The 14534-nt window shown below is 41.5% G+C and overlaps 1 protein-coding gene across 1 annotated transcript; it reads left to right on the top strand.

The window, feature by feature from the left end:
* Positions 1-8504: 8504 nt before the first annotated feature.
* Positions 8505-13326, top strand: LOC127907899 (CD209 antigen-like protein E). The gene is made up of 4 exons (XM_052464362.1): positions 8505-8522; positions 8689-8886; positions 9425-9537; positions 12843-13326. Exons 1-4 carry the CDS (start codon positions 8505-8507, stop codon positions 12988-12990), a joined length of 477 nt encoding a protein of 158 aa, XP_052320322.1. The 3' UTR covers positions 12991-13326.
* The last annotated feature ends 1208 nt before the right edge of the window (positions 13327-14534 follow it).

Raw genomic sequence — 14534 nt, 5'->3', positions numbered from 1 at the left:
TTCTTCACTGGTTGCCCTTTTCTCTTGACAACATGTCGCAAATCTTGCTGCTAAAAGCCATGTTAAGAAACACAGAGAATATTGCAGTTATGTGAGTCCCGTTGGTAGCAAATCCTCGATCAGAGGTCATCCATCTTATTATCAAGTGGCTGTACATTAGCCAATAGAATGGAGGGAAGAGTTGCCTGGTTTCCCCTTCTCCTTAATCTCACAGGACTCCCCATGTCTTGCTCTGTATCACCAGCGTTTCTTCTTGTGAACCATGACATAACATAAACTATAAAAGTATCTCGCGTGAACATACACCATAAACAATGAACAATTACACACAAAGACAATATGGGGAACACAGGACTAAATACATGTAGATTGATTGGGGAATGAAAACCAGGTGTGTATTGAACAAGAAAAAAACAAATGAACATATGAAAAATGGAGCGGCGCTGGCTAGAAAGCCGGTGACGTTGATGAAATCACACATTCACATTCTCTCAAGCCTCATTCTGAACAGTGCTATTTCTTCATTTCTCAAACGAAAAACCTCAACCAATTTCTAAACACTGTTGACATAGTAGGAACTGCAAGAAAGTCCCTTAGAAATCTGGATTCACAATGAAATCCCATTGAAAAGAGAGTGGTTTGTCCTCTGGGTTTCGCCTGCCAAATAAGTTCTGTTACAGTCACAGATGTGATTCAAACAGTTTTAGAAACTTCAGAGTGTTTTCTATACAAATCTACTAATAATATGCATATCTTAGTTTCTGGGCATGAGTAGCAGGCAGTTTAATTTGGGCACGCTTTTCATCCAAAATTCCGAATGCTGCCCCCTATCCTAGAGAAGTTAAGGATTTAAGGATGGAATGGAGATAAGCACAGGCAAAATCCTAGAGTAAAACCTGTTTTCCACCAGACATTGGCAAATGAAATCACCTTTCAGCAAGATGTCACGTTCGTTGAATGGGGGAGACCAATGCGCAGCGTGATGTGAATACATTCTTCTATTTATTAACGAAGAAACACTAAACAAACTTTACAAAACAACCAAACGAACGTGAAGCTATATATGAACAAGTGCAGACACAGTCAACTAACCATAGACATACAAAACCCCTAGACAGGAAGAAAAACACATACATCACCCATGTCACACCCTGACCTAACCAAAATAATAAAGAAAACAAAGAATACTAAGGTCAGGGCGTGACACAAGACAATAACCTAAAACACAATGCCAATGCCGACACTGGAGTTCCTAATCAAGAAGGCAGTGAATGTTCCTAGTTTTGAAAGTTTTGATTTAAATCTGCTTGAAAATGTATGGCAAGACCAAAAAATACACAGACACACACACACAGACACACACAGACACACAAACACATTTTTGGATAAAGATGCAGACAGAAGTCCCACACACACCTCTGAATAACTCTTCACACTGATGTCACACACAGACACACGTGTGAAGTTCCCCTTTCTGTAAAGATGAGAGTTCCCACACACACCTCTGAATAACTCTTCACACTGATAAAGATGCAGACAGAAAGAAGTCCCACACACACCTCTGAATAACTCTTCACACTGATGTCACACACTGACAGCTTAGATACAATTAAAGGGCCCCTATATGTCCATTGGTGGCATAGAGAGAGATAGAGTCACAATGTGAACTCCATTTGAAGGCTGGAGAAGCCACAAACAGAACAGTCAAAGTGATAGGATGAAAGACTGCGCTCATCATTACTTGTTGTCATGCAGCTATCATGTTATATCACTCTGTTTAGAATATCCTATCATGTTTAACTTCCTGAGTGGAGGTGATTGGATACTTGTATATATCAATGTTAGTGGACAACAGACAAAGATCAGAGAGGAACCTGGTGGAGATGCACATCAGAGCAACTACTCAAATACTAGTCACTGAAGTTAGAATCATGCAGTAGATATTACCATTAGGAGTCAGTTAGAAAAGTAATCATACAGTAGATATTACCATTAGGAGTCAGTTAGAAAGGTAATCATACAGTAGATATTACCATTAGGAGACAGTTAGAAAGGTAATCATACAGTAGATATTACCATTAGGAGTCAGTTAGAAAGGTAATCATACAATAGATATTACCATTAGAGTCAGTTAGAAAGGTAATCATACAGTAGATATTACCATTAGGAGACAGTTAGAAAGGTAGATATTACCATTAGGAGTCAGTTAGAAAGGTAATCATACAGTAGATATTACCATTAGGAGTCAGGTAGAAAGGTAGATATTACCATTAGGAGACAGTTAGAAAGGTATATATTAACATTAGGAGTCAGTTAAAAGGTAGATATTACCATTAGGAGACAGTTAGAAAGGTAGATATTAACATTAGGAGTCAGTTAAAAAGGTAGATATTACCATTAGGAGACAGTTAGAAAGGTATATATTAACATTAGGAGTCAGTTAGAAAGGTAGATATTACCATTAGAGACAGTTAGAAAGGTATATATTAACATTAGGAGTCAGTTAGAAAGGTAGATATTACCATTAGGAGACAGTTAGAAAGGTATATATTAACATTAGGAAACAGTTAGAAAGGTAGATATTACCATTAGAGACAGTTAGAAAGGTAGATATTACCATTAGGAGTCAGTTAGAAAGGTAGATATTACCATTAGATGGTCCTTCTGTGGCTCAGTTGGTAGAGCATGGCGCTATTACCATTAGGGTAGTGGGTTCGATTCCTGGGACCACCCATTAGAGTCAGAATGTATGCACACATGACTGTAAATACTGTTAGTACAAGTAGCTAAATGGCATATATTATTATATTATATTATATTATTATTATATTATTATATTATTATTATTATTATTATATTATATAGTTAGAAAGGTAATCATACTGTTAGTTAAGATGGATGACTGAGTCAACAGACAGGTTATTGAATTAAATGAATGTTTTGAAGAAAACCAGAATACAGCAATGAGGAGAGTGAAGAGTGAGACCCATTGCTCAGGTAAGAACTAAGAAATCACACACACACACACACACACACCCTGAGGAGATAGGAAGAGAGGAGATAGGAGGAGAGGAGATAGCAGAGGAGATAGGAGGAGAGGAATCTAAGAAAGACTAATTGAGATAGAGCCTTAGTGTCAGAAAGAGACATAGAGGAGGAAGAAGAACATTAAGAGAATGAGGAAGGGAGGAAGAAAATACAGCTAATTGTTCTTTTTAGATTTAGAGGAGAGTGTGTAGTCATACTGTACTCTGTAAAATGCATCTTCATTATTTTTATTCGCAACATTGCCATCAGCTTATGCTTAGTTAAAAATAAATGTTTTCAAAAAACAGTGTGACCTGCAGTTGGACACACACAGATGGCAGAACAGTACTGAGAGCACACACACACACACACACACACACACACACACACACACACACACACACACACACACACACACACACACACACACACACACACACACACACACACACACACACACACACACACACACACACACACACACACACTTCCCTTTGAAAATTCTGAGAAAGATGCCGACGTAGATTTCCCCACACACTTCTGAATAACTCCTTACACTGATGTCACACACTTCTGAATAACTCCTTACACTGATGTCACACACTTCTGAATAACTCCTTACACTGACGTCACACACTTCTGAATAACTCCTTACACTGATGTCACACACTTCTGAATAACTCCTTACACTGATGTCACACACTTCTGAATAACTCCTTACACTGACGTCACACACAGACAGTACAGAACGACAAAAGGCCCCTATATGTCATCAGGCCATTGGTGATGTATGTGATGAAATAGGTGGCTGGCCACAGAATACAAGCCATAACGTGACCTCAGTTTTAAGGTCGGGGTGTCAAAGTCTCAGTAATACTATATGATCTATATGTGACTTCAGAGGGTCACATTTTTTTATCCATTAAAATATATGATTACTTCAATTATTACCTGAATCATATGTTTAAATCATATGCACGGTGGGAAACAAAAATGTTTTAATTTGAAGCTAAAGTGTGGGAAGTCAGGTGGTGAAAAGTGATGAGTTGATTTGACAGTTTCAGTTAAAACATTGTCACTTACAGTAAGGCACAGGGACAGACACAGGACAGAGATAATGATGTCACAAGAACCTGGGTAGTCTTAACATAGAGCTGTTAGACTGAAACACAGTATGTTGTTGTAAATGTCTGAGAACATTTATACTGAGCCCACCTGAAGAGTCTTACCAGTCAACGTCTAGTGAAAAGTTAGCTAATCGCTGGCGCAAGTGAGGACACTTCAGGCTGAGGAGTAAGTTTCACACATCCCCATGTGCTACACATGCACACACACACACACACACACACACACACACACACACACACACACACACACACACACACACACACACACACACACACACACACACACACACACACACACACACACACACACACACACACACACACACACACACACACACACACACACACCAGCTACTGGCCAGTTACTACAACCTGACTGTGGTCCTTCTGTGGCTCAGTTGGTAGAGCATGGCGCTTGTAACGCCAGGGTAGTGGGTTCGATTCCCGGGACCACCCATACGTAGAATGTATGCACACATGACTGTAAGTCGCTTTGGATAAAAGCGTCAGCTAAATGGCATATATTATTATTATATATTAGCTACAGACCAGTTACTGTAATACAGTATGTTGTAATTTAACATTAAGGACATCTAGTTGTTAAAGGACTAATGAATCACTATGGTATGGACTAACATCTAGTTGATAAAGGACTAATGAATCACTATGGTATGGAGTAACATCTAGTTGATAAAGGACTAATGAATCACTATGGTATGGACTAACATCTAGTTGTTAAAGGACTAATGAATCACTATGGTATGTAGTAACATCTAATTGATAAAGGACTAATGAATCACTATGGTATGGTGAAGCAGTGTGTAATAGATTGATCATTGACATGATGATATATAGGAGAGAGAGAAGATTTGTTTATTGTAAAAAGTTTATTTTGTTGAATTATTCTATTGGAAAATGTATTTAGATGTCTTGTTTTCGACCCAAATCAATAAACATATTAACCAGCATCATCTTGGTTAATTTATTCATTTACTAGACCTACTGTTGACCAATAATAACTTGTGTTTGGGATGACAAATCACTTATATTACTAGGTAAAAAAACATGAGAAAGAGGAAGAAATAAAGCACAGAACAGAATGATCAAGGAATGAAGAGGAAGTTACACACAACTGTCTGGTCCACAGGGCTGAATCCCAAATGGCATCCTATTCCCTATGTAGTGCAGATAAAGAGAATATGGTGCCATTTGGTTCACATCCCAATAGTCTCCTTCTTATTGGTGGATAGAGACTTGACACATCCTGTCACCAGCTGTGGGCCACAGACAGAGAACAGAGAACTACAGGATTTAGACACATCAGACCAACTACTGCTCAGTCAGTTAGAAAGGTAATCATACAGTAGATATTACCATTAGGAGACAGTTAGAAAGGTAATCATACAGTAGATATTACCATTAGGAGTCAGATAGAAAGGTAATCATACAGTAGATATTACCATTAGGAGTCAGTTAGAAAGGTAATCATACAGTAGATATTACCATTAGGAGTCAGTTAGAAAGGTAATCATACAGTAGATATTACCATTAGGAGTCAGGTAGAAAGGTAATCATTAGTAAGTAAATACTGTTAGTACAAGTAACTTAGAATCATAGATATTACAATAGAAGTCAGACAGACTGAATTAGTTGATTAATTGATTGATTGGTTTAATCATTGATATCCGGTACAGTTAGTTAAGATGGCCGACTACGTCAACAAACAGGTGATTGAATTGAATGAAGTTAATGAAGAAACCTGGAACAGATTAACGAGGAGCGTGAAGACTGAGAACCATCTCTCAGGTAAGAACTAAGTATTCTAAGTATCTTAGTGTCTCACACAGGAGCTGAGGCACGCAGGCAGGTCTGCACGTACAAACTGAACGCATTCACACACTATAAAAACACTTGTACATTTGTATTGTTCTGTCTTCTGGGTGGTTCAGTTAGAATGGAGCATGGTGTTCAAAACCTGCTGGGGTCACGTACACGAAAATGTATCAATTCAATGTATTTTTTTACTTCAGGTATTGGAACTTTTAAATAAGATTAATTGAAAATAAAAATAAATTATCAACAACACATTGGACACCCTGTCTGAAAAGCTGGAGAAATGTAATCACTCTCAAATTCATAGAGAGCTACAGTATGTCTGCAAGGAGTGACCATTCATGATCAAAATGATAGTTTGAACCATTTGAGGCTACACAGTGTTCGTTTACATTTCCATAGTTTCTAATTCCATGGTAAAACAAGTTTATATTTGGGTTCTGATGGGGTTAGACAGTTCAACTAAGATCATGAGGTATTTCTATGTTACATTTTTCAAGAATCAATTTGGTAAATATCATTCATTTAAATTAATGTTTAAAAAATGGATATAAAAATCACAGATTGACCATTTAAATCATGCTACGTCTATATTGTGTAACTTTAGTCATTTCTTCATACAGTAGCTTCCTGTTTGTCTGATGTGAGATGAGCACACTCTTGAGCAAACTGCTGCTGAAAAACCAATGACATGTTGGAAATGTTTGGTTCTCAGAATTAGTAAGGGATCTGTGGGATGATGTGTGTTCTGTTTAAATCTGAATCATTAATGATGATGGTGTGTGTGTGCGTGTGTGTGTGCGTGTGCGTGTGCGTGTGCGTGTGTGTGTGTGTGTGTGTGTGTGTGTGTGTGTGTGTGTGTGTGTGTGTGTGTGTGTGTGTGTGTGTGTGTGTGTGTGTGTGTGCGTGTGCGTGTGCGTGTGCGTGTGCGTGTGCGTGTGCGTGTGCGTGTGTGTGTGTGTGTGTGTGCTGTTGCGTGTGCGTGTGTGTGTTCCTCTGCAGATGAAAGAACAAGACTCTACAGGCTGGCTGCTGGGTGTTTAGGAGTGCTGTGTGTTCTACAAGTCACTCTCAACATCTCCCTGAGGCTGGCTTTCTGTGAGTCAGGCTATCCTCTTTTATAATGCACTACATTTGAACAGGGCCGTTAGGACAGATATGAATGTCATTGTCACACCATCTTTCTGTTCTCACAAAACAAGGATCACAATTCAGACTTACAGACATTATATAGCTTATGGGACCCGTAGTTTGACAGTATTGTTGAAACACAAACTAAAAGAATGACAACACCACAACCATTATGTCCCAAATGGTGTCCTATTTTCTTTGACCAGGGCACATAGGGCACTAAGGAAGGAATAGGTTGTCATTTGGGACCCAATTCCCTGTCTTTCAGTCCACTCCAACAGAGAGAGAGAGCAGTTAAACGGCTGTTACAACACCACTGGCCTGGCGCAGGTTGGAGACCAGCCAGATACCAGTAGTATCATGGATCTGTGTACAGAGAGAGACCAGTGCCGGATGAACAGAAACCAGCTAGAGAGGGAGAGAGACAAAGAGAAAATGGACAAAAAACAGTTACTGGAGCGTTACACTGCCCTGGCTACAGAACGGGACAGGTTGAGAAACAGGGTCAGTCTTCTGACCAATGAGAAGGTGGTGCTCTCTAGCTGTGGTAAGTTGTCAAGTCAGTCACTAGGGCTGCGTCCCATTCTTTACCCTTCCTTCTACTGAAGTGTATACTTGTTCAGTCATGAATTTAAATGCATTGGACTGGTGCAAGCATATTCATTTAAATCGATGTGGAAGTGTACACTTCGGGAGAAGGGTTTAGCATTGTAATTTAACCCCTGTGTGCACCCTCGTTATGGATTTACAAATAGTTCATGACAGTGTTAGAATTTGTTGTTTAATACTTGTTACATACAGTATGCTGTACAATATTTCTCTGACAGAGCTAAACATTTATCAGAAAATCTGGAAAACCTGACTTGAAGGAAATCTGTCCCAATAATCTCTCCTTTCTCCAGATGTGTGCACTTGTTCACTTCCCTTCATGGATTTAAAATAAATGACTGGTGTAAGGTTCTTATTTTTCAGACTAAATAACCCACGGATACTAGAGAAGCTTCAACCAAGTTGAATTCTTCCCAAAGGTTCTGTACAGCTGTATTCAGACAACCTAACATTTGTTCCATCCAGATATTTATATCTCACTTAAGACACTCCCTCTCTCCAATCCTTACATTTTATGGTCCAACGGGAAGAGAGTAAAGAGGGTAACAGGATGCCAAACCTTTATTACTCCCTTATGAGAATCTGTCCTCACCTCCTGACCTCAACCCCTCCTTCATCTAATCCACAGATGTCCTTCTGTCTCCCCCGTATCAACATGTTGCTCTCCTCTTCTCCATCCAACACATTCCACAGCTATCTGTCTTTCTACAGAGACCCAGTCTCTTTTATTATACTATGTGTCTGATCTATCATGTCTTTAATATCTCGATGTTCAAAATGTCGAATCCAACACTGGTATATGGGAATTCTCTCTAGTGCCCATGTCTACACCAATGCTTTTAGATTTGTGGGAAGTAGTGAACGAGCGCACACTTCTAGAGAAAGAAGAGATTTTTGGAACGCAACCCAGATCTGAATATTTGAAAAACAATATTGCGGACACTGTCTGTGTTGTCTCTAGGTACTGAAAAGAGTGGTGGAAGGGAGTGGCATGGCAGTCCAAACGATGAGGACTGTGTTAAAGTGTCCTAAACGATGGAGGATGTTGGGATCCAGCTGTTACTTCCTGTCTACTGAGAGGAAAACCTGGGAGGAGAGCAAACTGGATTGTCTGGCAAGAGGAGCAGACCTGGTGATCATAAACAGCAGACAGGAACAGGTGAGAGCGGGAAGGGGGGTAGATTTGATGTGGATCTCTTTTAGTTTTCATTTGGACTAATCTTCCAAGAGTCCTTAAACATGAAATTACCATTTATATTACGATCACATTTTCACATATAACACGCTGTTAGAAACAGACATAATACACTAACATACTGACCAGATAAATACTCTAACAGTCTAAAAGATAGATTGATTCCTCATCTACCATAGTCAGCACAACTTCCTATGTATTATATTTAAATGGTTTAAAGTATTGTTTAAATGTATATATTGTAAGGTTTCTGGTTTGCTCAGTTAGAGAGAGAGAGAGAGAGAGAGAGAGAGAGAGAGAGAGAGAGATTGTGAGTGAGAGTGAGAGAGAGAGAGAGAGAGAGAGAGAGAGAGAGAGAGAGAGAGAGAGAGAGAGAGAGAAATTGTGTGTGAGAGAGAGAGAGAGAGAGAGAGAGAGAGAGAGAGAGAGAGAGAGAGAGAGATTGTGAGAGAGAGTGTGTGTGTGTCATGATGTTTAGAGTAACTTAATTCAATCCTAACAGAAGTTGTTGTACCAGCTGGATGGTGATGCAGATCTCCTGGTCTGGATTGGTCTGACTGACTCCGTTAATGAGGGGACCTGGAAATGGGTGGACGGCACACCACTGACCACATCGTAAGAGAAATTACTACTTTTATAATATGGCTCTAACATCTGGATAGCATTTAGGATGATGTTTCTACCACAGTATCTGACAGTGTCTGACATTTTCACTTATGTGTCCTGTTCTCAGTGGTGATTTTAGCATGTAAATCTTGGTGGGGAAAAGATATTATTGGAACGCAACCCAGATCTGAATATTTGAAAAAAAACAATATAGCGGACAATGTAACTGTGTTCAAATACCCATACTAACATACTGTATACTACATACTTAATGAGTATATACTATATACTAGTAGTTAATTTTAGTATACTGTAAACAAACAGTATCGTTTCAGTTGAGCGTACTAGACAGAGCGTCGTCTGTCTATCGGAAGTTGAGGCTGTTGCTATGCAACCTCTTGCGAGCTTATTAGCATAACTAATGAGTAGTTAAACTTTTTACGATTTTTGGTGTGTTCGTAAATTACATTTGGAATGGCAGCGTGTGCTCTGGGCATTCGTAAATCCAGAACGCTTCGCTCTTGGAGAGTTCAAAGTGCACGCTGGACGCTCTGGCCAAGGGCTGGGGTTGATCCGAGCGTTCAACGGCAGTCAAGCACCCAAGCTAACTGGCTAACATTGGCTAGCTATGAGAAACACCTCACTTTGACCGTTTTACTCGCCTTAGCAGAACTGGTTAGGCTGTTTTCATGTTATCCAGAGTGTTGGTGACTGATCGCAACAATTTAATTACGCTTTTTGCCAACGTTTACTGACAACCGGCCATATTCAAAGGGTGTTGAGCGTTTTTACGTAAATTCATCAGTTATTCTGCGAGAGAGTGCTCTAAAATCAGAGTAGATAGCTAGAATTAACCATGCCCATTGAAACGCACAACGATTATACCACTTAGTTAAGAATGATGTGAATAATCAAGTCAATAAACGTTGGGTAGTCAGATAGTGAATATACTAACTGGTACGTTCAATGTACTAGTAGCAAACTAACGTTATGTAGATAGCTAACATACTACATGTATGTACATACTGCTGTATTGCTATGCGATATGTAAGGATAGCGTAGCAAATAAATTACATTTACATTACATTTAAGTAATTTAGCAGACGCTCTTATCCAGAGCGACTTACAAATTGGTGCATTCACCTTATGACATCCAGTAGAACAGTCACTTTACAATAGTGCATCTAAATCTTAAAGGGGGGGGGGGGGGAGAAGGATTACTTATCCTATCCTAGGTATTCCTTAAAGAGGTGGGGTTTCAGGTGTCTCCGGAAGGTGGTGATTGACTCCGCTGTCCTGGCGTCGTGAGGGAGTTTGTTCCACCATTGGGGGCCAGAGCAGCGAACAGTTTTGACTGGGCTGAGCGGGAACTGTACTTCCTCAGTGGTAGGGAGGCGAGCAGGCCAGAGGTGGATGAACGCAGTGCCCTTGTTTGGGTGTAGGGCCTGATCAGAGCCTGGAGGTACTGAGGTGCCGTTCCCCTCACAGCTCCGTAGGCAAGCACCATGGTCTTGTAGAGGATGCGAGCTTCAACTGGAAGCCAGTGGAGAGAGCGGAGGAGCGGGGTGACGTGAGAGAACTTGGGAAGGTTGAACACCAGACGGGCTGCGGCGTTCTGGATGAGTTGTAGGGGTTTAATGGCACAGGCAGGGAGCCCAGCCAACAGCGAGTTGCAGTAATCCAGACGGGAGATGACAAGTGCCTGGATTAGGACCTGCGCTGCTTCCTGTGTGAGGCAGGGTCGTACTCTGCGGATGTTGTAGAGCATGAACCTACAGGAACGGGCCACCGCCTTGATGTTAGTTGAGAACGACAGGGTGTTGTCCAGGATCACGCCAAGGTTCTTAGCGCTCTGGGAGGAGGACACAATGGAGTTGTCAACCGTGATGGCGAGATCATGGAACGGGCAGTCCTTCCCGGGAGGAAGAGCAGCTCCGTCTTGCCGAGGTTCAGCTTGAGGTGGTGATCCGTCATCCACACTGATATGTCTGCCAGACATGCAGAGATGCGATTCGCCACCTGGTCATCAGAAGGGGGAAAGGAGAAGATTAATTGTGTGTCGTCTGCATAGCAATGATAGGAGAGACCATGTGAGGTTATGACAGAGCCAAGTGACTTGGTGTATAGCGAGAATAGGAGAGGGCCTAGAACAGAGCCCTGGGGGACACCAGTGGTGAGAGCGCGTGGTGAGGAGACAGATTCTCGCCACGCCACCTGGTAGGAGCGACCTGTCAGGTAGGACGCAATCCAAGCGTGGGCCGCGCCGGAGATGCCCAACTCGGAGAGGGTGGAGAGGAGGATCTGATGGTTCACAGTATCGAAGGCAGCCGATAGGTCAAGAAGGATGAGAGCAGAGGAGAGAGAGTTAGCTTTAGCAGTGCGGAGCGCCTCTGTGATACAGAGAAGAGCAGTCTCAGTTGAATGACTAGTCTTGAAACCTGACTGATTTGGATCAAGAAGGTCATTCAGAGAGAGATAGCGGGAGAGCTGGCCAAGGACGGCACGTTCAAGAGTTTTGGAGAGAAAAGAAAGAAGGGATACTGGTCTGTAGTTGTTGACATCGGAGGGATCGAGTGTAGGTTTTTTCAGAAGGGGTGCAACTCTCGCTCTCTTGAAGACGGAAGGGACGTAGCCAGCGGTCAGGGATGAGTTGATGAGCGAGGTGAGGTAAGGGAGAAGGTCTCCGGAAATGGTCTGGAGAAGAGAGGAGGGGATAGGGTCAAGCGGGCAGGTTGTTGGGCGGCCGGCCGTCACAAGACGCGAGATTTCATCTGGAGAGAGAGGGGAGAAAGAGGTCAGAGCACAGGGTAGGGCAGTGTGAGCAGAACCAGCGGTGTCGTTTGACTTAGCAAACGAGGATCGGATGTCGTCGACCTTCTTTTCAAAATGGTTGACGAAGTCATCTGCAGAGAGGGAGGAGGAGGGAGGAGAAGGTGGCAAAGAGCTTCCTAGGGTTAGCCAACATAACGTGTAACATAACTTATTTGAAAAGTCATTACTTTATTACATTGCTCACCATTTTCTTAACATTTTTCATTATTACTTAAAGTAATGAATTAATATCTGCTCTCTTCGGACTCTGGCTAAATATTTTCTGCCATTTTTTTCTTATCTGAAAACGTGAAGCCACGACCATTTTCTAAAGAATTGCATTATGGGCCCTAAAAGTAGAGAAACAGATTGTATACTACGTATTTTGGCGAATTTAGTACGACTTCCGGGAACTTTTGGCATACTAACTCTATCCATACTATGACCAATAATGGTGCTGTTAGTATGAGTAGTCGAACACAGTTTGTGTGTGTTGTTTCTAGGTACTGGAAGCGTGGTAAGCCGGACCATGGTGGTACCAACAACAAGGATTGTGTCGAGGTCTACCATCGGGACAACGTTTTGGCCAACTGGAACGATGCACCATGCAACCACGTGCTGCATTGGATCTGTGAGAAATTACAGAAATAGCTACATATAGGTCAAATTCACATCTCGTTTAAATATGTTTATTTTATTGTTGCACATTAACATTTTACCTAAGATTGTGTAATTAACTGAGCACATGCATTATTATGGTACATGGTATTATCTTTCATTTCATTTTCATTTTTGGCAATATATTATTGTCAGCCTTTTGGATCAGTCACAATACTGTATTGTTTTCAGCATTGTCCTTTTCCCTCTAAACAGTTTATCCATATTACTTCTATGAAATGGTATTGTACCATCTACTCCGCTGTGAGATATATTTTCATCTGTTTCAATCTGGTGTCCAAAACTGAAAGTAAAAGACCATAAGACAGATCTACCGCTTCCTAGACCGCATATGTTGCTTATGCCTGGAATCGGCCCTACACACACAAACACATGTACGCAATCAGACACGCACACAAGCATGCACGCACGCATTTAAACCTCAGTAAAGTTTCAGTTTTATAGCAGCATCTATGCCAGGGTTGCCCAATCATTTTCCTGAAGAGCCTTCAAACTCAACTCTGGATGTCAAAGCCAGTTCCACTGCAATTTTTCATTGTTCCCTTCTAATTAGGGACTGATTTAGACCTGGCACACCAGGTGGGTGCAATTAATTATCAGGTAGAAAAGAAAACCAGCAGACTCTGGATCTCGTAAGGGTAAGAATTGAATACCCCTGCTGTGGAGCAGAGCTCTCCAACCCTAATCCTGTAGAAGTACCGTCCTGTAGGTTCACACTCCAACCCTAATCCTGAAGAGCTACCGTCCTGTAGGTTCACACTCCAACCCTGTTCCTGGAGAGCTACTGTCCTGTAGGTTCTCACTCTAACCCTGTTCCTGGAGAGCTACCGTCCTGTAGGTTCTCACTCTAACCCTGTTCCTGGAGAGCTACCGTCCTGTAGGTTCTCACTCTAACCCTGTTCCTGGAGAGCTACCGTCCTGTAGGTTCTCACTCCAACCCTGTTCCCGGAGAGCTACTGTCCTGTAGGTTCTCACTCCAACCCTGTTCCTGGAGAGCTACCGTCCTGTAGGTTCTCACTCCAACTCTGTTCCTGAAGAGCTACTGTCCTGTAGGTTCTCACTCCAACCCTGTTCTTGGAGAGCTACCGTCCTGTAGGTTCTCACTCCAACCCTGTTCCTGGAGAGCTACTGTCCTGTAGGTTTTAGCTCCAATCCTTATAATGTAGAGCACCTGACTACAATAATTAGCTGTTGAAAAAATTAATCAGGTCAATTAAAACTGAGGTTGGAGCGGAGACCTGGTTGCTCTCCAGGAACAGGGTTGGAGTTAAAACCTAAAGGGGTATCTCTCCAGGAACAGGGTTGGAGTTAAAACCTACTGGAGGGTAGGTCTCCAAGAACATGGTTGGCGTCAAAACCTACTGGAGAGTATCTCTCCAGGAAGTATTTGTAAAATTATTGACAAAATGTGGTTATATGTTTTTTAACATAGAAAAAATTACTTAAAGAAAATATACTTTGATTAAAAATATGTATTTTTTAACACGTGAACTCAGTGAATTACCATTTAGGCTTTC

Source organism: Oncorhynchus keta, chromosome 16 (assembly GCF_023373465.1).
Source record: "Oncorhynchus keta strain PuntledgeMale-10-30-2019 chromosome 16, Oket_V2, whole genome shotgun sequence".
Lineage (NCBI taxonomy): Eukaryota > Metazoa > Chordata > Actinopteri > Salmoniformes > Salmonidae > Oncorhynchus > Oncorhynchus keta.
Note: the sequence above shows the minus strand (reverse complement) of the source record. Positions and strands in the feature narration are given on the sequence as shown.